General features: G+C 51.9%; 10 protein-coding genes across 10 annotated transcripts; 4 read left to right on the top strand and 6 right to left on the bottom strand.

Annotated features, from left to right (window-relative positions):
- Positions 1-38: 38 nt before the first annotated feature.
- Positions 39-1,046, top strand: A1O3_10059 (serine/threonine protein kinase; the record flags this gene model as incomplete). Its single annotated transcript, XM_007740150.1, has 1 exon — positions 39-1,046. One exon carries the CDS (start codon positions 39-41, stop codon positions 1,044-1,046), a length of 1,008 nt encoding a protein of 335 aa, XP_007738340.1.
- A 383-nt stretch (positions 1,047-1,429) lies between these two features.
- Positions 1,430-2,179, bottom strand: A1O3_10058 (uncharacterized protein; the record flags this gene model as incomplete). The annotated part of the gene is made up of 2 exons (XM_007740149.1): positions 1,430-1,999; positions 2,066-2,179. 2 exons carry the CDS (start codon positions 2,177-2,179, stop codon positions 1,430-1,432), a joined length of 684 nt encoding a protein of 227 aa, XP_007738339.1.
- An 891-nt stretch (positions 2,180-3,070) lies between these two features.
- On the top strand, positions 3,071-3,798 carry A1O3_10057 (uncharacterized protein; the record flags this gene model as incomplete). Its single annotated transcript, XM_007740148.1, has 2 exons — positions 3,071-3,371; positions 3,416-3,798. 2 exons carry the CDS (start codon positions 3,071-3,073, stop codon positions 3,796-3,798), a joined length of 684 nt encoding a protein of 227 aa, XP_007738338.1.
- Positions 3,799-3,819: 21 nt separating this feature from the next.
- On the bottom strand, positions 3,820-4,716 carry A1O3_10056 (uncharacterized protein; the record flags this gene model as incomplete). The annotated part of the gene is made up of 1 exon (XM_007740147.1): positions 3,820-4,716. One exon carries the CDS (start codon positions 4,714-4,716, stop codon positions 3,820-3,822), a length of 897 nt encoding a protein of 298 aa, XP_007738337.1.
- A 479-nt stretch (positions 4,717-5,195) lies between these two features.
- A1O3_10055 (uncharacterized protein) lies at positions 5,196-7,304 on the bottom strand (the record flags this gene model as incomplete). The annotated part of the gene is made up of 2 exons (XM_007740146.1): positions 5,196-6,865; positions 6,923-7,304. 2 exons carry the CDS (start codon positions 7,302-7,304, stop codon positions 5,196-5,198), a joined length of 2,052 nt encoding a protein of 683 aa, XP_007738336.1.
- A 1,757-nt stretch (positions 7,305-9,061) lies between these two features.
- A1O3_10054 (uncharacterized protein) lies at positions 9,062-10,206 on the top strand (the record flags this gene model as incomplete). Its single annotated transcript, XM_007740145.1, has 2 exons — positions 9,062-9,559; positions 9,634-10,206. The coding sequence occupies 2 exons, from the start codon at positions 9,062-9,064 to the stop codon at positions 10,204-10,206; spliced, it is 1,071 nt and encodes a 356-aa protein (XP_007738335.1).
- Positions 10,207-10,330: 124 nt separating this feature from the next.
- A1O3_10053 (uncharacterized protein) lies at positions 10,331-10,651 on the top strand (the record flags this gene model as incomplete). The annotated part of the gene is made up of 1 exon (XM_007740144.1): positions 10,331-10,651. One exon carries the CDS (start codon positions 10,331-10,333, stop codon positions 10,649-10,651), a length of 321 nt encoding a protein of 106 aa, XP_007738334.1.
- Positions 10,652-13,538: 2,887 nt separating this feature from the next.
- A1O3_10052 (uncharacterized protein) lies at positions 13,539-14,513 on the bottom strand (the record flags this gene model as incomplete). The annotated part of the gene is made up of 1 exon (XM_007740143.1): positions 13,539-14,513. One exon carries the CDS (start codon positions 14,511-14,513, stop codon positions 13,539-13,541), a length of 975 nt encoding a protein of 324 aa, XP_007738333.1.
- A 3,202-nt stretch (positions 14,514-17,715) lies between these two features.
- Positions 17,716-19,202, bottom strand: A1O3_10051 (uncharacterized protein; the record flags this gene model as incomplete). Its single annotated transcript, XM_007740142.1, has 5 exons — positions 17,716-18,316; positions 18,390-18,463; positions 18,517-18,609; positions 18,688-18,797; positions 18,956-19,202. 5 exons carry the CDS (start codon positions 19,200-19,202, stop codon positions 17,716-17,718), a joined length of 1,125 nt encoding a protein of 374 aa, XP_007738332.1.
- Positions 19,203-20,878: 1,676 nt separating this feature from the next.
- Positions 20,879-22,930, bottom strand: A1O3_10050 (uncharacterized protein; the record flags this gene model as incomplete). Its single annotated transcript, XM_007740141.1, has 7 exons — positions 20,879-21,093; positions 21,164-21,568; positions 21,620-21,780; positions 21,835-21,941; positions 21,991-22,164; positions 22,215-22,432; positions 22,486-22,930. The coding sequence occupies 7 exons, from the start codon at positions 22,928-22,930 to the stop codon at positions 20,879-20,881; spliced, it is 1,725 nt and encodes a 574-aa protein (XP_007738331.1).
- Positions 22,931-24,163: the final 1,233 nt, after the last annotated feature.

Here is a 24,163-nt window from a genome sequence, read left to right as displayed (position 1 = left end):
ATGCACATGCACATGCACGTGCACATCCTCCGCCATCCATGTCACTCCAGTACTGGATCGAAAAGTATAGATTCATCACCTGTGGCGACCTCGGCCACGTGTTTCAGATCTCCGATGACATCGCGCTCAAATGCTCTACGGTGCAGGGCGATCCACGGTGGAAGGACGAGAGCCGCGTCTATGACCAACTCGAACGCCATCCTCCCTGTCCTTACATCGTGTACAGCTTTTTCCGTCAGCCGGACCTGACTTTCATGGAGTATCTACCCGGGGGACATCTCGAGGACCGACTCCGACGCCGACAGAAAAGAGACGCCATAACTGACCAGGTTTTGGAGGTGTATGGCACCGAGCCCAAACGCTTGATCATACGATGGATGAAAGAGCTGGCAGCAGCTGCTGCTTGGTTGGAAAAGCTGGGCTTGTGCCACGGCGACATCAGACCGGCTAATATTCTGTTGGACGCTCACCATCACTTGAAGCTGGTCGACTTTGACAACACCGCCGAGATCGGTTCCGCACGCGCCCTGGGCCCTGTGCCGTATGTCAGGCTGTTGGGTGACGAATGTGAAGCCGGGGCGGATTGGGGCTCTGGTGGACTGGTGGGACCGGCCACTGAACAATTCGCTTTCGGATCGGTCTTCTACTATGTCACTCGCGGCTACGAGCCGTACGATGATCAATACTTTGGAAAAGATCACGGCCCGATTGTTGTCGATATGTTCCAACGCAAGGAGTTCCCGCCGACAGATGGCACAAGTGACTTGGATTCCATTGTTCGCAGATGCTGGTATGCCGAGTTTCCGACCATGAAGGATCTGGCTGCCACAGCTGAGTGTCTGAGATGTGAGGATGGGGATGGGGATGGGGATGAGGATGAGGATACATTCTTAGCTGAGCCGCCACCTAAGGCCATGACAACTGACTTCATTCGAGCTAGACGGCAGGAATGCCGGCGAATTGCCGCCGAGGCTCTTGCAGCACCACAACCCCAACCTGAATTAGAACCTGTGGCCGTTGATGTTGACGACTCTGTTAAAGGTTGAAATTTTTTTCCTGCTCTCTATCAAAGCTTTGGGTATGGATATGGGGAGAGCCCAGGCTATATAGGTTGTGCCTATGTATACCAGCCTTCTGGTTAACGGGCAAGGCTGGGAATGCCTAAGTGAGCGCCTAAGTTTGATAACAGTAAGGCGCCATGAATTTGGACACCCAGTCTAAGACCTCCTTGTCCGGTCAGGTGTTTCTTGTCTCTACCTTGGGTCTTGATCCTACATTAACATCTCAAAGCCATTCTGTCGTGTCGTACCTATCCGTGCACTCCGTGCACTAGTTTGACAACTTACACACTTAGTGCTCGGAGTGCACGGATAGATGCACAACAACTCTGTGCCTATTGGGACTATTCATACACCTGCTACTTACTGTCCTAATTACTAGCCCCTGGGATACGTCGGAGGTCCGCTGCGCTCATGAGATTGATCAAGGTCATGGTACTGCCTGAGAACTGGTCCACGCGCAAGTGCTTCGTGTCGATCAAGTCCCTCAGCGTGTCAGTGTAGGGCTTCCCCGCCAAGTTCACTTGATACCACCGCATGTCCAGATCCATCGCGTCAACCAGTTGTTCCAGCTTCATCTGGAACATGCCGTCGCCGGTCTTCTGGAATAAGGCGTCGAGGAGTTGTACATAAGGGCCAAGCCGAGGGATTGGCAGCCCGACGACGTCTCGGTGAGCCAGGTAGTCTATTTGCTGACTGTATGCTGCTTTTTCATCGTGATCCGAAGGCTCAAGGACGATCAGGAGGTGGCCCAGACCCCGATCACTGAACAGGACCACCGGGATGTCCGGAGCAGGCAGATAGCGAAACGTCGGAGACGTCGTCTTGTATTCAGTATAGATGTTGGGCTCGCCGCGCGGTTGTCGTGCATACAAGCCACTCCGAACCAGTGCTTGCTCGGCTGCGGGAAGCTGTGATTCAGGCACACAAAGCTCAATCTCCTAGTGCAGTACAGTCAGCCCAGCCCAGGCCCTGGTAGGTGTAGGTGAAGGGTGCAAGCTGCGTACGTGAAGGATTATTGGGACGTTGTAGTAGTTCTGAGCAAGTTCCCCGATGACCACAGGTTGGATGTTTGAATCGACCAAGACCCGCACTGCGTCATGCAGCTCATTCATGGTCATTGTCCTGGGTTGAGAGGTCGCAGCGGTAGGAGGCTCGTCATGAAATATGAATATGGGTCAAGACTAGACATGTTTCCACGGAAGCCTGGTGAAGTCCTGTCTTGTCGTGTCGTATCGAGCTGGATCGGTGACCGCTTGTTCTTTTGTGGTACGGTGTACGGAGCAGTGGTAGTCGAGTTTGGCTTGCCCCGCCACTGCCACTAGCAGAAGCGTCGGCCTGATCATGGGACCCTAAGGCTCCCTAGGCTTGGTCTGCGGGCTAAGGGGTCCCTCAGCCGACCAGAGGAGTTGGCCGATCAAGACGCCGGTCCTGGCTCGGTGCCTGGCGTGTCGTGGATGCGGGGGAAAGACCCACGTCCATGTGAGATTCCGCGTTTCAAGTTCAAGAGGTAGTGTCCTAGAGACCAAGCTTGAAATGCTAGTGATAGGTCGCATAATTCAGCCCTCAGCCATATATATCAGGTGTCTGTGTTTTGTTCTGTGTATGTACTTCGTACAGTATGCCGACGGCAGCGGTCGGCTTGTATGCACCAACCCATGTCTGTAGAAGCAGCCATAAGGTCATTTTGGGGCGACCACGATCTGGTGCGACCTTCATGCCTAATGACATCATCTGAACCGAATATCAACTGTGCCAACACACAGTACAACACACGAGAAATCAGGGGGCTGAGCCAACGGTAGAGAACTGCGAAGGAGTCAGGAAGCCGTCTATCCCGGTGGATTTGCTACGACACATAACAGGTATATAGGCCTTGGGTGCCGGAATTTCTGTGGTGTACCATTACTATCGAGCATGACTTGGGGGGGTTTCAGACTGGACTGGACTGGTCCCCTTCGCGATATCTTACAATCCACGAGTTGTAAACACCTTGAAATCAGTTGTACAGAATGAGACAATCCCGATTGAATGATGCAAACATTGCGCTGAATGCTATCTTACGCCACGAAGGGATCCGCTTTGGTGCGTTTGGGGGATATGCAATTTCTGTCCTCGACGGCCCTCGCGAGAGCAAAGATGTCGACGTCATTGTGTTTTGTTCCAAGGATCGCGTTATTGCAGCTCTTAACGGCAGGTCTGGTTTTGTCTATGTCAACCAGGCACGTCCAGACTATGCTGCATTTCTCTGGTCCGAGTCTTCAAATCGTGCAAATGCCGTCTTGGTCGAACTTTTCGTCACCGAATTTCAAGGTCTGTAACCCCCAAGGGGAAAATCCACTTGCTAATGACGACAGGCGCCCATTATTCAAGTCACAACATCGAGGTATCCCAACGAAATGTGACGGGAGATGTATTCTCTTCACGCCCGATATGCATTTTGCCACCGTTCAACATCTTCGAGGGAAAATTGGCGGCGGCGGCGACGCGCCATAAATTCCATGATTCCGCAGATTTGCGGTGGCTCGAAAGCCGGTTCAGGAACTCAATAAGATCACGGCGCAATGAGATAAACCTTGAACACGTCGGTCTTGCGTTGAAGAGATGGCCAGAGCTTCAACATTGCTTTGAGCGCATAGGCATTGATACGAAAGCAGCAAAGGACAGAGTTTCGAATGTTGATATACGCCACCTGCCGCCGCCTCGGCCTGGGGATGTTCAGAGGAGTATTCTTGGTTAAGATGTGTCACTTGTCTTCATATCATAGCTCCATAAACCTGCCGGGATCGAAGGCATCTCTGTTTCGACGTTGTTCGGTGTTGCAAAGAAGTCCTCTCGTAAAGGTCCTTGTACTTGCACCAGCTTCTGGCTTCAAAACGTAGCCGCGCTGGTTACTGGCCAGAATGCCTCCGTGTTTTTCCATCTGAGTGGTGTGATGGGTGTGGCCAAACACCCACCATTGAGGGCGAGAGAAGGCCTCATCGGTGCCGAGAAGATCGGTTGCAAAGGCTTCGGTCAATGTATTCCCTTCATCCTCCGGTTTAGAACTGCCGTGTACGGTCGGCGCATGATGCGTCATGACGATCACATTGTAGTTGTCACCGACAGCACTGAGCTGGCGAAGAAGCCATTCTCGATCCTTGACATGCTCCTCGTTGTGCTTTTCCACAGACCAGTCTTTGATTCGTCGGAAGTCTTTGATCTTCGCTTCGATTTCGGCTCTGTTCGTATCCGTCACATGAGATTGCAAAGTACAGCCGAGAATACACAAGGACGGGGAAATGTCGACCCGGTTTCTGTTGAGGACCTTGAGTCGACCACTGAGGCACGGTTCGGTCTCCAATTTGGAGGCCAGTCCAAGCCCCTCATCACGCGACAGTCCGTAGAATTCGTGATTTCCCAACACGAGGCAGACCAGCTGGAACTTCTGACATTGCGTGGCAAGAAATGTTCGGTAGTCGTCGTAGTGTTGGAGTTGCCCGATATCCCCGGCGAGCAGGAGGATCTGACCTCGCACTGGAATGTGGAAGCTGCTGTATTGACGACCGACTTCAAGGTGCAAGTCCGACACGAACTGTACACGAAGCTTTTTCCTTTTCCTTCTTACGCTCAAGACCTTGGGCAACAGGCTGAATGGGAAGGTACAGGTCGAAGGCATGTGGCTGAGGACTGAGGACTGAAGACTCGCGATAGGGAGGCTGCCTCTACATGGATCAGACGGGGTCCGGTGTCCGGTGTCCGAGGCCGGGTACTGCTGCAAGGTAGAATTGAAATGACTGAGATCATACTACAGGTAGAGGTAGGTACTAAGTAGCAGGATCCATACGGATACATAATAAGGTATCTACAGATGTACGTATGTCGTTGGGTTTAAGGGGGCGGGGTGAGCATTAGCGTTCTAAGCTTATTCAGGTTAGTGTAGTTTCCTCACCACTGGAGCGTCCTTAGGCCAAGGGAGGCAACTGAGCCGAAACCTATACCTGATACTCGTATATGATACCTGATATATGATACTTGATATATGATATCTGATACCTATTTAGATATCAACCCCCGAGTGGATTGTTAGCATCTAGCATGTACATATACCTGTAACAGCCGCATAGCATGTCCATGCAAACGCGAGATGCCGGTCATTCAGAGGAGTGAGACTTTCTCCTCCCGCGCCTCTTCAAACCAGGCCTCATGCTCGACGACGAAAACGCCGAGCCGGTGGTATTTCCCCTGGCAGTCACGCCGCAGCATCAGCCCTTCCTCCTTGATGACTCGCATGCACCACAACGGTGATGTCTTCTCATCGGCCACATCAAACAGACCGACGCCTACCACTCGTTCTGGAAGATGGCCGGGAGCCACCAGAAGAACACCGCGCTTGGCGATCCTGCCCGGTGAGTACCACCATCTCGTCCGCTTGGAATACTCTGGTACTCGGCGGGTTGAGCAAGCCACCTCGACCGGTGCCGCCATCATCTCCAGCTCACACTCGCGCATCCACATCTGGTTCACATCACAGCTGTCGTTGTTGGTCCACCTGGGTGGCTGGTCCAGAGCCGGCCGGATGCAAAAGTTCGTGGCAGTGCGATACTTCTGCCTGTATTTCTCCGGCCGCTGGACCGAGTTCGTCAGGACTGGGCCCTCAACTGATGCCCAGGACCAGGATGGAGCCCGCCGTGCTGGCTGTCCCAGTAGGTGAGGGTTTTTGGCGTTTCTCTCGGTCGGACGTCTCAAAGCCAGGGATCCATACTTTCCACCAGTCGGCATGGCGGCGATGGCGTCGTTCCAACTGTGCCACAGGAGGCCTCTGATCAGATCGTCTTCCCACAGTCCAGCGAGATATCGGCAGCCCAGAGTGCCTTGGACCGCCTTGGCGATGCCCGCCAGAGCCGCGAAAATATCGTGCGGGTCATAGATGCTTCGGATCGAGTATCTGTCTACCATATGATACCAGCGGCGGAGCATTGTTTCCTTGGCAGCATTGCGTTCAGGCTCGGTCTTCCACAGCTCGCCCAGAATGTAACGCCCTTCCTGGGTGGCTTCTCGGAGGGTGATGGTGCCGTCCTCGTAGAATGTGCCCTCCTGACATTCGAAGATCAACTGCTCCGCACCGTACACGATACCGCGTCGACTCAGAACTGATTCTTGGAAGCACCAAGCACGATCTTCCACGCGACCTCTGTCCAAGCTTCTCGGGAGAGAGATGTAGCACACGCTGGTATCTACCGGATTGTCGGGCAGGATGTATTCCAACTGATGCACTGGTGCTGTGGGCTCGACGAGATTGTCGATGAAACCCAATGTACAGTTGCCATTTCGTCCGGCCACCAAGGTCAGTTCGGAATTGCCGTAGACGCGTGTCATATTCGCACTCTCAGTCTTCCAGTCCTCCTTGCTGTCTTGTATGATGCAGAGGGCATCAATCCATATATACTGAAATCCAAGCTCACGAGTGACACGCAACGCTTCTTGATGAGTCCTGGCGATGTGCACTTCATCAATGTACCGCAACATGCCGTCGTACGTCGCCTTCTTGAGTCGGGTCTCTGGTTTGACCCCGTCCCCCCAACAATACGAGAGCGCAACATATCTGTCAGCACAACCGTTCGTCACAAATACAAAAGGTGCGAGCCCTTGCGACGGACAGCCAACATCGATGACTCTGGTCGGCATGGTCTGCACCCGCGAGTTCCCACAACGAGGATGGCCACTTTGACATCTTGACAACATCTGTTTGGTCCAGGAAATGCGGAGATTCGGGTTTCTCGATTGCGTAGAGAATCGGTCGGGCAGATACCTGGCGGCGGCGGTACCTTTTGCAGCAATTGGCATATTCCCCAGTAGAACGAAGGACGTCACATGTCACATACCTGGATCCGCAAAGACGCTGAGGTGTGTATACAGTCTCGTTCCCGTGCCGGGCTCGCTGCTGTAGCGAGGAAATCGCCCAGAGCTGATCTGAATGTGACTTCCCTTGCCGTTGAGCCAAAAGTGCCCACCACGCTCATGCAACTCCGCCTGGAGGTAGATTTTCCAGTCCATGCTGTTCTCGCCAGGCTCGAATTCCCCTCGGAGATGTCTCTGGATGGTCTCGGGCGTGCAGTCTTTCTGGAACCGAGCCCAGCACATGGAGCAGAACGAACATCCATTCCGCGCCGACACGATCAACGTGGCCAGATTATCTTTGAGAGGCACATCGTCGTCTTGCAGGGCCTTGATCGTCAGTTTCTCGCAGTCTGAACACAATTTCATCCCGAGCAGTGGCGCCCGTGCCCCCAGGTTTGGACCTTGGATTGAATTCCTGAAGCCGCAGCCTCATGCTCATGGTTGACGATGTAGGGAACAACCTACATCTAAGCCTGAAGATCTAGGGTGCCGGAGCCGACACAGGATCAGTCCTGAGCATGAGTGATGATGAAGAGAAGGAGGAAGGAGGTTGAAAGGAGGGACAGTCAGCCTGGACAGCTCACAGTGAGGCTGAAGCTGAGGATAAGCCGAAGAAAAGCCAGATCACATGTGACATGCTACAGACACCTGCAGGTAATGTTTGTTTCGATGCTATTGCTACCTGCCTGTCTGTACAAGGCTGCACCATTCTCCGTCCTTTTATCACCGTCACCGCTTCGGTATGCAGATGCGGAAATATTGGACGTCTCTTATCTCTTCTTGTGCAGCATTGCATCGCTTACTCCATCCAGTACTCTGTGAGGTACTCATGTACTATGTACTGTACTGCAGATACCCCTCCTACTCCGTACACTGTACACTGTACCCCGCCAAACAGACTGCGCCCGCCTGTGACGATGTCAACGTCTCTCGTCTCTTGACAGTCGTGTCGACGTCAGCGACTCCTTTAAGTCGATACTCTGCTGTCTCTCCATTTCTGACCTCATCTCTCACACGACGCTCTATGCTTTGCTCTATTCTGCGCTCAGTGCTTGCTCAACCCTTGAAATCTGGACGGACCATTGAAAAGTATCGCTTCCTCCTGAAACCCCACCGTATCGAACGCAAAAGAACAAGATATCGAATCGAACTCCTGACGGTCTGCACTGCCTCGCTATGCATCGGAATCGGACTCACCAATGATGCCGCATGATATTCTGTGGCTGATCGCAGGCGACAAGAAGAAGCTACCCCCGACACGTTATACAATCTGGCTGGTTCTATGGCGCTGGCTGAGACGGGCTCCTTTTCCTTTTCACCCAGATCCCTCCAACCTAGACCCCATCCAGAACAAAAGGCGCAGACTGTCATTCCGCAGACCAGCTAAGAGATGGGCGGGACTGGCATATCGGTCGATCAGCGTGCACAATGCATGAGCGGGGCCCGCTTGGTCAGCGTTCTCTTCGCAATCAGAAGACGTTTTGCGTAGTGCCCATGCTATACTTGTGACGACCACTTCAAACTCAGGATAACCTGGATGGGATGAGAGGCATGCGGGATCCTGATTAGCCTCTCACCGTGGCTAGCTAAGCTTGTGGCTGTTCAAAGGGAGTTCGAGTTCGATCCAAAGATCGTCGCATCTGATTCATATCGAAGGCTCGGCGTGGTCAAACTAATCAATCCCCCTGGATCCCGGCACACTAGATGGCAAAGTGCTATATTCACCGGAGGTTGATGTCGACAGTACCCGCGCGCGCTCTCTTGCTCTGGCAGGAAGCGGTGAGGAAGTATGAGCGGTCTCAAGGTGAAGACTGCCAAACAGACGTCACGAGATAAGAGCTGTCACCAGCTGTGAAAACATGGACGCGATCCCTGACCATCTGAAGTCCCTTTCAGTTTGCGTCAAAAACTTCCACAGAACGTGAAGTTCAGTAACAACGTGCATGACTTGCAGCGCATCACTTGCACGTGGTGATGGCAAATACAGTCCCTGGCTATAAGTACCTCACCATGGTCGACATTCCTTCTCAACCTTTTCTATCCACTTGAATTATTCCACCTCGGATTCCTTGGAGACTTGACATGTTGTGTCCTGGCACAGTACTGTCGTCTGATTGCTGATCATGGAGACCACGGAGACCATGGAGGCCACAGGGACCATGGAGGCTACAGAAACCAAGGACACCGAACGCTTAATGCCAAATGAGCTCTCTACCTGCGATTCCTTTACATGCCATTCCAACCCAAAGAGCACCACGGACCAAAAATGCGAATTTGACGATCGACTGCATCAGCACCGAGAACTAATTCAGGAGCTCACTGCCCATCATTTCGGACTCCACGCTCGAATGTGTCACATGGCGGAGCAGAAAGAGTGGATTTACGACGATTACGATGTCGGTATTCCCGTCGCTATTGACCCATGGGAGGCGGAAGAGCAGGCCACAAAGAGGGTGATTGTGCGATTCCCGCTACCGTACAAAGTTGGTGAGCTCTTTCGACCAGGAAATGCCGATGAGAAAATTCGGTGCGAAGCTGGCACCACCGCGTGGATTCAACAAAATTGTCCATCAGTGCCGATACCCCGTCTCCATGGGTTTGGTCTGTCGACAGGTCAAATGGTGAGAATTCCAAAGCTTCCTTCTGGTGTTTGGATGAATCTGGTGCTTGGATGAATTTGCTGACTGTGACTCAGTTTTCCTCGGTCAAGAATCTCCCCTTCATCCATCGCACGGTGCAATATCTCCGTAGTCAAGTCCTCGCGTCACTGGGCTATGGCACCCCTTCTGGATACGTCCGTCACCAAGGGCCCAGCTTGGTCACCCTGGGTTCCGGTTATCTGGTGACTGACCATATCGAGGAGACACAATCCAGATGCCTCCGCTGCCCCTTCATGCCCTACGAGGATGTACCGGAGGAGCGACGCCGGAATCTTTTCCAAGGAATATCTCGAGTGATGCTGGATCTTGCGCAGGTGTCTTTGCCGCGTATCGGGTCGTTCAGTATCGACGACAAAGGATTTGTGTCTCTGGTCAATCGTCCCCTCACTTTTGAGATCTATGACATGGAGAATGACAAGATCCCAGTTGATATTCCTCGAGACTTGACTTACGACTCGGTGGACGCCTATGTCAGCGACATGCTCACATGTATCCATGACAGTCGCTTACGCCATCAGACCCATGGCCTCATCCTTTATGAATGTGAGCAGCAGATGTCAACCTTGGCTGCCATGAGAGCGGTGTCAAGCCTTTTTTTTTCGGCGTGACCTCCGCCATGGACCGTTTGCATTTGCACTGAACAGCCGCGACGAGTACTACATCCATGTTGACGACGACTGGAATGTCAAATACATCACCGGTCTCGCGTGGGGCTGCTCCTGTCCTCTTTAGATGATCCACCCACCTTTCTGGCTGACGAATGATGAGTGGGATGAGATTCGTGAGGATGAATACGACCTCCTCCGTCTTGAGTTCATGGACGCTTTGAAACATGAGGAGGAAAAGCTTGCCGTCCCTACCGCACTGCTCCCAGCAAACCAGCCACTTTCGGCCATCATGCAACGAGCATGGGACATGGGCACTATCTGGTTCAATCTGGCTCTGGAGACTCCATTAGAAACGAATCGGATCTTCTACTATCATATCCAGCCGAGACTGGCGGCGGCACATGGTCAGGACCCGAAGTTTCGGGAAATCATGCAGTGCTACTAGACTATAGATACGCAAGCATTCATACAGAAGAAGGCGGAAGACAGGGAGAGATACGAGTCACACTTTTGTAAGGCTTTTGAGGAACAGAACGGCTTCTCCAGGGACGGTAGGACCTTTGAGGGATGAGGATCAGCAGACCTTTGAGGATGAGGCTCAGCAAGCCTTTCAGGGATGAGACCCAGCAATATATAGACAATCTTGGACGTCCCTTGACATTGCTTCACTTTTCACCTGGTTTATGGTGGTTTGCGGGTCGTTAGTTAGTTCCAGGTAGTTAGTTGTGAGCTCGCGCCATCTGCTCACAGAGAGTATAGAGTTCTGCAGCCTGCATCTTTTCACTTCGTGTCTTGATTCTTGACAATTGACAGCTTGGAAACTTTGATCTCAGCGATCTCAGTGACCCGCCAAGGATCCTTATCATGTGAGCTTCGCTTGGCTTCTGCTCCTGTTCCTGTTTCGGCTTTTGATAGACCAAAACCAAAGATTTGAACTGATTTATTCACTCAGCCAGTGTTTTCCTGCATACTCAACTAGTAGCAATGATCGTTCCCTCTACATACATGGTATAGGATCTCAGAGCACTACAGTCCAATGCTGTCTGACGGTGATGGTGGCGGTGATGGATTCGGTGAATAAACGGAATTCTGAGCAGGCGTAGATAGATATATTGACCGCGTAGTGAGGATAGGTATGTATGTATGTGTAGTCTTCCCTGTGGTCTTCCTGTAGTCTTCCTGTAGTCTTCTCTGTAGTGAGAAAGATATATATATATATATATATATATATATTCCTCCCTGTAGTCTTGGCCACAGAAAGGGAAGGGTAGTATACCTACAAGCTGTAGAGAGGACAAAGGAAATAGTACTCCATGCTGTCTCTACCGGCGACAGAAAGAGAGCTTAGCATTCCTACGACTTGACTTGCTACTGCGTGTCTGATTCGGATTCTGATTCTGCCTCGCCCCACAAATCAAAAGGCAAGTAGAACTACAACTACAACTACTATATGCCATATACCACACCACACTAACTGATATTCCAAACCGCCAAACTGAAACCCAGACCCTAGAACACCAAACCCAAACCACATTTCAAAAATCCAAAAACCTTTTCCACGAACCCCTCTGAGATGGGGGTCGTGAGAAGTGAAACCCGGGTTCGCAGGGTTTTTCCGATGTCGGTTTCCGATGTCGGTTTCCGTTTCTTGTTGGTCCATGAGGCTCGTTCGCCGGGGTTGCGTTGTGTTTTATGTTGATCCGGGTCACAAGGCTCGCTCGCCCCAGTGGTTTTTACTGGGATGAATTTAAATAGGGCCAAACTACCGGTCTCGACTCGAACCGAACGTTCTCCTAAGGGCCACTCTAAACCGGGTTAGAGGTATTAGTGTCTGTCTGGGCCACTCTAAGTCGGGTCAGAGATATCAGTGTCTGTCCAAACGACTGGGCCATCAGGGCAGATTTGGGCCGAAGGGAGTTTTGATCCGGGGGTGTTGATTGTTGGGAAGGAAACTGCAACTTCAATCTACTAAGACCTAATTGATTAATTCTGACCTGCGACCTGTAGTGAAGTGAAATTGGGTGCTGGTGCCAGCTCATTCCTGACTGACTCTACAGTATTAACCATTAAGTATCAACCTACCTGGGTACCTACCTCAGGTACTCGAGATGGTGGTCGGGTATACATCTAAACACTGTGGTACTAGTAGTAGGTGCCTAGGTAGGTAGGTAGTTACACAAGCCAAGGACGCTGAGTCGGGTTGTGTTGTTCCTACATTGATACGAGAATTGAACGCTTGAGATTTAATTGAGGCTTGAGGCTTGAGATTTGCTTGAGTCTTCCGATTTCCTTGAGTCTAGAGAGTTGGACCTTTCCCCCCTTGGATTTTGTGAATGTCTTCCACCCTCTCCCTTCCTCTGTAACGTTTTCTGCCATTCTTCGAGATGCCCTATCCATTTCTTACTTTCTTAGCACCAAGAACCTGCTGCTATATGGCATATGCTGTCATGATCGCTGATCCTTAGCACCCTCGGCTTTCTGAATGACTTGAATGGCTGGCTGAGAATCGTGAATAAATGACTGATCTTGCTGATCCCGACGAACACTGGTTGGGTTCCCTTGAGGGTTGGACCCCAATCATCATGCCTGCCGATCTTCGAATATGTGGTTGAGATTCGTGAATAAATGAATGATCTCGCTAATCTCGACGAACACTGGTTGGGTTCCCTTGGTGGAGTTCATTCGCAAGGTTAAGATTGATCTTAATCTCCCTCTGTGTAGTATCTCAAGTCAATCCAGCCGCGTCTAAGCCAAGTCAGAACTAGTCTCCCGAGTCCTCTCGTCTTCTCCGAGCAACGTACTTGACAGATCAATTTGAACGTAGGGGACAGAGCGACAGACTCGACAGAGGAGAGGAGGGAGCAGAAGGAGCAGAGGGAGTGGTTCGACAGAGCAACAAGGGCGATGGAGCGAGAGGAGGTGTTCAGCAAAGTAACATAGCGAGCGGATAGAGCGAGGCGATTGATAGAGTAACGTAGACAATAGAACGAGGTGTCCGATACAGTCAGGCATTTGATATGGCGAGGTGCTCTTAGAACAAGGCCATAGGCAGGACAAGGCACTAGACAGAGTAGCATAGGTGTAGGAGACAGAGCGACATGGTCAATAGAGAGTGATGTTCATGTAGAACTAAGATGTAAGATGCTAAACAACAAACAACAAACAACAACCAAACAACAAACAACAAAGAATGAAGAAAGAGCAGACCGCAGTCTGTTTCCGCCAGTTTTCCGCCAATCAGATTTCCTGCCCATATTTCCATATTTCCACTCTGCCTTCTCCTTTTGAACCGAGTTCTTCCTTCCCCTTTCCATTCTGTTCCTTCTCCCTCCTCAGTCTTTAGGAGGATCCGGTGCCTGTCTCAAAGATTTTCGGTCCTTTTCGGTAAATGCAAACAAATTCAAATCCTGAATTGATTTCAACGTGCGAGCATAGACGGCCTGAATTTGGTGAATGTCGTTTACAAATGACCGCAGTGCCCACCCATCCAGACGGTCTGGGTGATAGTCGTCATCTTCATCGCCGCCATATTCATTGACGACACAATCCTCTCTGCCAACAACCTGTCTCGAGTTGTCATCTGCCTCGAGTTGTGCCAGCAACTCCTCGGCTTCCAGAATTAGGCCGATATCTGGTTGAATATAGTTGTTTCCACCAACATGCCTCGACTTGTGATCTCCTTCGAGTTGTGCCAGCAACTCCTCAGCTTTTCGAATGAGTTCAATGGGCAGTGTGGACCCTTCTCCATTGCCATCATCATTTCCGGCATGATCCTTGTCTCCATCACAACCCTCCTTCGGAACAATTTGCCTGCATTGGTAATCTGCATCGAGTTGTGCCAGCAAGAGCTCGACTTCCGTAATGCGTCGATGAACTTCATAAACGATCTTCCAACTTTGGACCCAGAAGCTTGACAGCATGTGTATGGTATAGCAACTTGCCGCTGCTCTGAGGTGGTCGAGCTCCAAGCGGAAGGCGGCAGTCATTCGTACCAGTGATGCAAATTCCTTCATGGCCTCTTCTGTTGCCGGTGTGGCTAGTTGGTCAAGCCGGTCGGAGATTTGGTCGCATTGTTCGGTGAGATGGCCGTTCAGTTTTCGGAGACCTTTGTCCAGCGACTCGCGCCGGTTTCGATGCACCAGCTCTCTGTTTGGTGGTTCGTAGGTCAATGCAGAAGGTATGTATTGTGGCCAGCTGTGTCGTTTCGGCTCCTCGTAATTTCGGTTCCGTTTCTTGTAAGAATAGATCAACTCAAATTCTGGTGGGCACGATACCCTTCGGTATGTGCTGTCGGAGATTGACAACATGGTATTAGTTTTGATTGTAAGTGCTTTGAAATTGCTGATAGTTTAGATTTGCTTGTTGCTGAGAACAGAGTGCAGACAGCAGAAGAAGACAACAGAGAGCACACAGCAGCAGAGAAAGCTATGAGAAAGGTAAGAAGAAAAGCAGACAGCAGCAGAGCAGGTCATGAGAAAGGTAAGAAGAAAAGCACTCTGAGGAAAAGAGAGAAGACAAGGTAGACATGGGAGAGTCGGTGGCTGGTCCCCAGACGCGAAAGACGTGAAAAAGAGAGCAGAAAAGTTAGATAGACATTGGAGAATCAGTTGCCTGATCTCGAGACGCGAAAGACGTGAAATCCATTCCATTTCACCTCAACCAAACCCTATTATGTGACGAGGCTCCGTCTTTCGCGTGAGGACTCACAGAGGGACCAACTCCCGGCGCCGCACGGCATGATTCTGTGGGCGACAGCGACTGTACCAGTCTACACAGTGGGCCGGTAGGTAGCGGGCCAGCAGGTCGCCGGAATTGACGACGATATTGCCGTCGATCGGAGTGGTGCGCACCATGGATGCCTCGCCAATGCTCCACTGTGGAAGTCAGTTTGGGGTGAGTGGATGAGTGCCGGAACACATGGCGGTTTATTCGTAGATCTTCTGGATAATATGGAGGAATTCGGTCTACGGAGGAAGATGAATCGGACAATAATGAGGAATCGCCGGTCTGCGGATGACGGATGAAGATTCATCGGGTTCGAAGGGGAGTTTGAAGAAGATGAATCGGGGTCGCAGGAAGGCGAGTTCGCGAAAGCCAAAGCCGCCGGCGATCTGCAACGGCGGAGACTCCACTCTCCACCCTGAAGCTGTGGCTGTGGCTGTGGCGGGGAGTAGTGCCAAGAGTGGGAGCGTAGGAGCTCAGACTGTGGCACGGCAACGAGTAGAACCTTAGAGTGTGGCAACGAGAAGATCCTCAACTGTGGCAGCGAGTAGACCCTCAGACTGTGGGAGCGTTGGACGAACGAGAAGGACTTGATGCTATGTGAGCGCGTAGGACCACCGTGGCAGCGAGTAGGACCTCAATCAGATCAGATCAGATCAGATCAGATCAGATCAGATGGATGTGGATACTATGGGAGCGCGTACGACCAGATCAGATGGATATGTATAACTTAATGCTTAGCTACTAGCTAGTCGACGAGGCATTTTGCAGTCTCCGTGTCCGCTCCGTCGTTGTCTCCGTCTTCATCCATTCTGGCCGATTAGAGTTCCGACATCGACCGTCAACTGTCCTAGGACTAGGAACCAGGATAATACAATTACAATCCAGGGCGTCCGTAGCATGGCATGGCATGGCAGAACGAAAAGAGAGGAATCAGAACCAGAGTAGATCCTGTTTGACGCGTCTGAATACTACATGTACATGCATGTTCTGCATGTACTGTCCTGTACGGAGCAAAGACACGAGCGGAAAACAGGAGGCCGATGTCGAGGTCGATATCATGCACTTTCAGATGAGAGGACTAGTGTCGCTGTCGCTGTACGGAGTACACGTTCTAACATCCCCATCCCATTCCAATCAGGCAAAAGTGCCCTAAATGCGGCCAATCGGCATAGATCTTCACGTCGACCGCGCTGTGGCCGTGTGTGGACCAGCAGACCTGTGCACGCCGCGAGATGAGCTCGGCGAAGTGGTATGCCGGAGGCCAAATCGGACTGGCGTCCCAAGTCAGAGCCGCTCTGGCTGAAATAGAGCATGACGGGGTGGCAATGGAATGGAACCAGACACAACACACAACACATGTATGGCCAGCCGGCAGGTAGGTGTGTAGGGGACCGTGTCTGGGAACCGTGTCTGGGAACCGACGGTTGTCTGGGGATGGAGATCGGTCGTTGCTCGTGAGAAACGCGATCTGACCCACCAACCCAACCAACCAACCAACCAACCAGCTCGCACGCAGCCTTGCACCGCCCTTCCGAAAGCGGTAGCTGAGATTCCCGATCCAGTCATCCGCATTAGGCTTAGCGTGGGTAGATTTCATGCGCCGACATAGGAATCTGGCTGGAATCTGGATCTGGATCAGGTTGAATCTGGCGGGATCTGGACATATCTGCTATACTCATGTTCGATGTTCGATATTGGTGTTGATGTTGGTGTTTGATACCTGACTGACTGAACAGGCTGACTGAACAGGCTGACTGACTGGCTGACTAACTACCTCAAATCTAGAGTACTTTTTTGTTGAGAACCGGTTTCTCTTTCTTCTTAGAGGGGGTTCATGTTTCGTGTTTGTGTCTTTCCCTTACTTTAGATAGACAGTTCCATTCCCTTGCACTTCTAATAGATAGTGAGTATAGTGGACAGTGTAGTTGACAGTGTAGTTGACAGTGTATTGGACAGTGTAGTTGATAGTATAGTTGACTGTAGTGGACAGTAAACCGCACCACCAGTGAGTATGGACTCGAACCAAATAGTGCATGCTACAACTACGACGCGACCGGAGAGCAAGGTACAAGGTACGATAGGATACTGGCGAAAACCGAGGGAACGGAGGGCATGGAACGGTCACGGCTACGGCGGTCCGGTATATGTAAGGCAGGTAGGTACATATGTATATAGATAGGTCCATATACAAACCTTACATTATGTCGACTGCCCTACTCTAAGGAAGCATCGGAACGAACGAACACAGAACACAGAACACAGACCAGTATGACTGACTGATTGACTGACTGACTGACCGACTGCTATGCCATGAGTGATTGATAACCCTAACCCTAAACACTCCTAAGGAAAGAAAAGAAAGGAAAAGTACAACGACACTAACCAACGAAACCCCAAACCCTTCTGAGGAAATACTAGGACCACTAATAAGCTGATGTTCCTGACAGAGACACTCCAAGATAACTAGCTCCCAAGATATTAATTAACCGATATTCTTGAGGCGAGAGCGGAGGGAGAAGAGGGCGAGGGAGAGAGCGGTGGGAGATAGATGTCTTGAGAACACCACCGTTATCTTGTTATGCTATGGTATAGCAATACCATCAACACTCAAGTCTTCCGTCACCTTGTCAAATGAATGGCATTGTATGATTTTCCCTCGCACCGAGGTCGGCTATACCTACCTACTAACCCAAGATACCATACCTAGTATATATATATAATTTATAGCAGGAGGTACTTAGTAACCCTGGCTGAAGCTCAGACTGTCCTTGACTCGAATAACGCTTAAGCCTGAGCCGCAAGAGCCTCGCGTCTCGACACCGACTTGGGGTCAAAGTATGGCTTCTCACCCAGCGAGACGACACGGTTACCCTGGCGCTTGCCCGAGTAATCGTTGGTGGCCGTGTGGAAGACGGAACGGTTGTCCCAGATGGCCAGGTCGTTCTTATTCCAGCGGAAGCGGACCTGTAGGTCATGGTTGTCGCTGATCAGCTGGTTGAAGTAGGCTTTGAGGATGTCGCTCTCGCGTTCAGTCACGCCGTCGAACCCGCCGTGGAAGATCTGATGGCCCGCCCCAAACAGGCTCTTCCACCCAGTCACCGGGTTGGTGCGCACCACCGGGTGTGACGCTGTGAAGTCCAGCCCCGAGTTCTCGGGCGCGCCACGGTCCCCTTCAATCAATTCGGCCCCGAACTGCTTGGACACTTTGACAAAGTTGGGCTGGAAGTGCGTCGCCGTGAGACCTTCGGCCAACTTCTGGAATGCTGGCGACAGTCGGTCATATAACTCGTACCCGGATGCCCAGAGAGTGTCGCCGCCTGCGTCAGTGGCCGGGCTGACGATCTTGAGAATGGCATAGTCGGATGGGATCCGTTCGAACGTGATGCTGCAGAGCCAAACAGTTAGATTGGCAATCATGCATTTGCTTGTTCCATGTTTCATATCACACTTGTACTTACTCGGCGTGCCATCCTTCGCTGGCCAGTCTCTTGGTGGCAGGGCTGAATCGCTCCTTGTAAAATTTTCGGTTTTGCTGCGTCACCATGTTAGTGCCCAGACATACCCAAAAGATTCTGGGACACTTACCTCGGATGAGATGACGGACACCTCGTCGTCCAACTTCCCGTTCTCGTCCACTGCAATGCCTCGCTTGCTGTTGCTTAAGGCGTGTCGGTGCAACTGCATCATAGCTTGTTAGTGTCTGCCGTAGCTGGAGTATGGTAGGTCATGAACTGATGGAAGCCTAGCAAGTCGTACCTTGGAAGTCTCCGGCTTGCCTGTCAACTCGCCCAGCTTCTGTCCCAGGACCTTCTGGTCATCGATGTTGAGATCCTGGTTGCGGAAGAAGACCACTCCACGTTGCGACACTATAGCGTGGCTGTCAGTGTTTGTTCTCTGTTGCTCATTTCATGTTGTCCTCTGGGGTAATGCCAAAGGGCGACCCCGTTGAGCAGGGCGACCCCTTTGGGGAGAGCGACCACATTGAAGATAAAATAGAACAGGTCTAGTATCTAGGTATACACACCAAGAATAGCCAGGTCTCGGACCTTAGTGTCATCGTTCAAGATACTGCTCAGCTGCAGCTCGGGGAACTCGCGGCCAATGACGTTGGTGACGTCAAAGGACTTGTACTCGTCCAGCGACCCAGAGTATTTCAACGGCTCCTTGGTAGTGCTGTCTTTGGTAGTGTTGTTGGCCACCGACTTGGTCACTGGAATGCTGTCGACCGCCGGCGGTGAGGTCAGGTCAACATCTGCTGCGGGAGGGGCCATCTCAATTTCTTTGTCTGGTCAAAGGGGAGATCCTGACTATATCTGTTTCCAGTGTCTAGTGGTGGGCTAAACTTGCTCTCGGTGTCGTGTCTAGAGTTGAGACTGTGCTGGTGGAATGAAATCAAAAACCAAAAACCAACGTTTCTCAGGAGGGACTTGTCTCAAGATATAGGAACTCGTGGGGTTTCCCTTCGTTTTGGTGGATACTACTCGGCGATGTCGACATTCTTGTATCATCCCTCTTATTGTCCCGTCTTGGGCTCGCTTACCATGTCAAATGCATTCATTCCCACAGCAATCAGTGCTTCCGACAGAAACCTGTCCATTCCACGTTCATGAACGGGTGCTTGGCCTCTCCCTCTTCTCGGGATCCGGCACGTTCATCGTCGTCGCAAACATCGAGTGTCTGGGGTTTGGTTGGCGTGGGATTACTGGTGGGAATCGAGACGTCCATCTATCATCGCTGGTTAGTGCGAATCAACCACGGTTTTGTAATTATCATCACTGGCTGCTGGCAATCGACCACGCCATGGCATTTATCATCATGAGCTGCTTCAGTCGAACCCGTGGGGCTGATTGGTTTGTCCATGAGGTACATAAGTGGCCCTGAGACGAGCAATGTCTGCTCAACAGGAACTTGACCCATGCGAGGCGCAACTCTTGTCCGCATCCAGGCTGTACAAAGGCGGCATTCCTCATTTTGGCAACGATGGCGTGAACAAACTTGTGCGTGATAAGCCCCGCCATGTCTGTCTGTTTTCGTTCTTCTGGCCTGGCAGCATATACGATGGCCATCAAGTCTCCGTGATCATCAGCATCAGCATCCCACGGGCGCACCCGAGGCCGCACTTCTGACTTCAACAGTGCGAGGTGTCCAAAGCAAGTCAACGAAGGCGGTGCTCGACTCCGACGCGTCTGGCATCAAACTGCATTCGGATCACGTCAACATGGGGCCATACAGAGGAGAGGGAGGTGAGGGAGGAACGGCCGAGAGCACAGACTTGACTGACTGTGATTGCACCACGGCCGCGGATGGCGTGCTGCTGAAGCAATGGACAATGCACAATGCACAATGCACTCGTGGACCACCCATGCCTGCCGCGCCGGCCACTGGCCGGATGCATGCATGCTCGCAAAGATACAATCAATTCATCTCATTCGATCCGACCTGACCTGGAGAAGTCTGGAGTTGGAGTTGGCTGGTGCTGTGGGTTGCGCAGCCGCCCGCAACTTAAGCTATTCACCATCCAAGATTTGATTGGCTGCCGGTCAACGTCATGGAGAAGCTGGTTGCGACATTGTCAATTCGCCCACCGTCCAGTCTACTGTCCACTGTCCAGTGTCCACTGTCCAGTGTCTGGAGTTCGCTACGGATACAGCTCCTACACTACTTCGTTGCCGAGGAGTTCGACTGTCTCTGATTTGTACACCTCGCTGCCTGAGCTATACACAAATTGATTTGGCCTTCTGTTCTATCTCTTTTTGCCACTAAGCTCGACGCCTCTACTCCTGTGACCTCTGACCTGTGACCTGTGACCAGTCCTACCCGCCCCCTCCACTTTGCCCACTGCCTGCTCTTTTTATGTTTTCCAGTCTGGTCTGGTACCCTCAGATGACCGTCCGCCTGCTGTTGACTACCCCAACTCTGAGCACTGGGCAAGAAGTCGGCCACTGATCTAGGAGGCAAACCGGAAATCCAATCTCTTGTTACCCTGGTCGGTCGTTGTCGCCAGATACTCTGCGCGTTGCTCGTCACTCATTGCGTTCCAAATCCGGTCGCGGTGACGATTGCGGAGAACGTAATAGACTTTGGCGAAAACGTAAATCCCGATGTTGACGGCACAGAGGGAAACCAAGACTCGGTTGCCACGTCGGTAGCGAGGACGGTCGTCTGCAGCCAGGCACAAGTTAGCAATTTAGGAGCCAAAACAGCGAGCAAGCAATGAACCATCCAAACTGACCTTGCCGGTAGATGTTGCTGGCGATGATACCCGAGGTCTGGCATCCCATATTATACAGCGCCGCGCTGACCGTCCTGCTCCGCACCGAGTTGGAGTTTCTCGAATTCCACCCGACTTGGATGGCATGGGTGCTGGGATACGCAAGCAAAACGGTCATGATGCCGAACGCAGCCCAATTGTTGATTTTGTTGATGTCGACCGCATAGATGTATGCCAGGAAGGGAAGAGCCCAGACTTGGGCAAGCAAGCCAAAAATCCAGAGCTGGCCGACAATCTCGGCCAAGTATGTGAAAGCCATCATCGTGATGATATGTCCGACCTGGGAGGGGATGACGAGCAGATTGGTTGTGAAAGTGCCGAAACCAATCTCCTTCAGGGACAAGGTCAGATACTGGGTCGGGGTAGCTAGCATGGTCAGCATGGTCATCTAGCATGCGGTGGACCGGCTACACATACTCATGGGTGTTTGGAATGTCAGCCCGATCAAGTATAGTGGCCAGAGATCATAATCGCGCATGCTGTGCCACAGCAGTCTCGGAGTGATGGGTTGCCTGTTGTGCATGGTACTCTTGCTGGGATCCTCACGGATGATACGATTGACCATGATGGTCTCCTCTCTGAGACTAAGTTAGTGGGAAGGCTTCGGCAAGAGATGAGACGTCAAGACTAACCGTTCTGTGAACCAGCCTTTCTTTCCTCTCGCCCAGTTCGCTGTTTGGCATGGGCCGGGTGGCATCAGGACGAACGCAGCCAGCCCAAAGATGAGGGTCAGCAGTCCCTACATTATAGTCAGTAGTCAAGCCATGGAAGAGCCTCGCAACACTCACCTCAATCAGGAACAGGTACCTCCATCCTGCCCTTCCATTAACTCCACGGAGATGGAGGAGACCGAAGCCGAGGAAGCTGGCAATGATGTCGGCAATGGACATTGCTGTCCACCAGAAACCCAGCCGAAGAGTGAGTTCACCGTGCTTGTAGAAGTAAGACAGGTACAAGATCATCTGGAGACAAATCAGTGATACGCCCCGAGCAGGGAGCCACGCCACCTTACATCAGGGATGAATCCTCCTTGGAGGAGTGCCAGGAGCGCCCGGCAAGCCAGGAATGAACTGCGTCCACTGAGCCAGAACTGACTTGCGGCAACAATCGACCACAAGATCATCTGCGTTGGGATCCAACGATCGGGTCCCATCCATTTCGACACCAACTGGGAAGGAAGTTCAGCGCAGAGAAAAGAAAGCTTGAACACCGTATTTCCCCAATTGAAATCTGACAGCAGTTAGAACCGGCAGCATCGTCCATTTCAAGTGTAGCAGGCCTACCATTGGTATTCATTCCAAGATCCTTCAAGAAGTTGTCGGTGACAGCCTGGCTCAGATTGGCGCGGTCGAGTTCCAAAGCCATGAACATGACGCAGGCGAAAATCATGATCTTGAAGTCAATCTTGCGCACGAGTCTGTACTCCTCCCCCCAGGTCCATCTTGCACTTGGGTCAAAGCGTCGGATGTTCTCCCAGGTTGACGGTGGCTGGTAGTGTTTCGCAGTCTCTGGGTCGTCAAAAACAGACGGTTGCGTCGCGATGGCGTTAGGGTCGTAGGATTTGCCTCTTTGGAACCAGAATTTCTTTTCGTCAGCCTGGACACCCAGGTTGAGTCCCAAGGGAGGGGCTTGGATGCTGTCGTCCGAGTCAGACGCCTTGAGCTGGGACTCAACGGCAATGGAGCCTTTCTCCCCATTCTCAAGCCGACGGCTGATGGTGGTCGCCATGGCTAATGTGAACGATGCGGAAAGTGGGTGACCTGTTAGAGGTAGAAGGGGGTCTGAATATCTTCAAGCTCGGTCAGAAGACGGAGATACGTAACCATCTTATAGGTCTTCTAGCCTCCAAAGGAGACAGCCCGTCTCGCCACGCCCCGAGGAACAATGTGCAAAGTGAAGCCGAGCATGGCGAAATACTAGCCATTTGTCTTGGCTCGCTTCAATGGCAAGGGTGTAATCCTGGTAGATGGACAAGGGTTCGATGTTCGCAGCACGCAATCCACCTCGAATATTGAGCGATGATGCCATCCGGACAGTGCATTTCTGGCCATGTTCTGATGCCACTTTCTCGATAAACATGGTCGACCTCGATCTAGAACTGGATCAAGCGATTGATATCACAGACTTCCTACCGCAGGGCTCGTAGATCTCGCTACCAGAGTACTGTTGGATGCGTCTAGAGCTGGCCGCGATCACCAAAGCAATGACGCCGGTGGCATCTGAACTCGGTTCCTGACTTAATTGTCGAGAAGATGTAGAAGTTGATCGCTACGTCGTCACAAAGCATGGCCACTGTGCACTCACAACAACCTGCCAGTGTTCTGGGCCGGGCGGGCGTCTGGTTCAACGGCAATTGTCGGGCGTTGACCACGGGAAGTGGCGCTCACGCGCCCTCTTCCTGCATTACGGAGTAGTCTTCGGTTCTGCACATTGCTGAATAGCTGAAAATCGGAGGCTGTAAGCCAGAGCTGAGGAGGCAAGCCCGCCAATAAGAGGAGGGCCAAATGCAGTCCGAGGCGACGGCAGGAGGCCAGAGCATTGCTTTTCGTGATTCATTCGTAATGACTTCGCTGAGATGCACTGCACACCTAACGCAGGTGTAGCACGCTGGTGGCCAGCGCGTAGGATCGTTCACATCTGTAACGCTATGCTTAACCTAATGCAGTAAGCTTGCATCACGATATCCGGGAAAGTGATAGGAGACCCCCACGGGAGGAATTGCGGGCTCGCCGGGGCTCGTGCACCAGGGATTTTGCCTGTGCATGAGGCTCCTAAGGCCTCATCACAGGAGAGATTCACATGCGCTCTCCACGTGTAGCGTACCATTAGTAACCCCTTGTACAAGTCCCAGAGTCTCATCCCGGGACCTTCCTCACTTGGTAAGTTCGATCATCGAAGGTGCCATCGCCGGCCCGGATAACATAATTTCGGCAGACGCAGAGGGGTCTTTTGGGGAGAAGA

The sequence above is a fragment of the Capronia epimyces genome, assembly GCF_000585565.1.
Source record: "Capronia epimyces CBS 606.96 chromosome Unknown aczIQ-supercont1.11, whole genome shotgun sequence".
NCBI lineage: Eukaryota > Fungi > Ascomycota > Eurotiomycetes > Chaetothyriales > Herpotrichiellaceae > Capronia > Capronia epimyces.
This window is presented reverse-complemented; position numbering and strand designations above follow the sequence as displayed.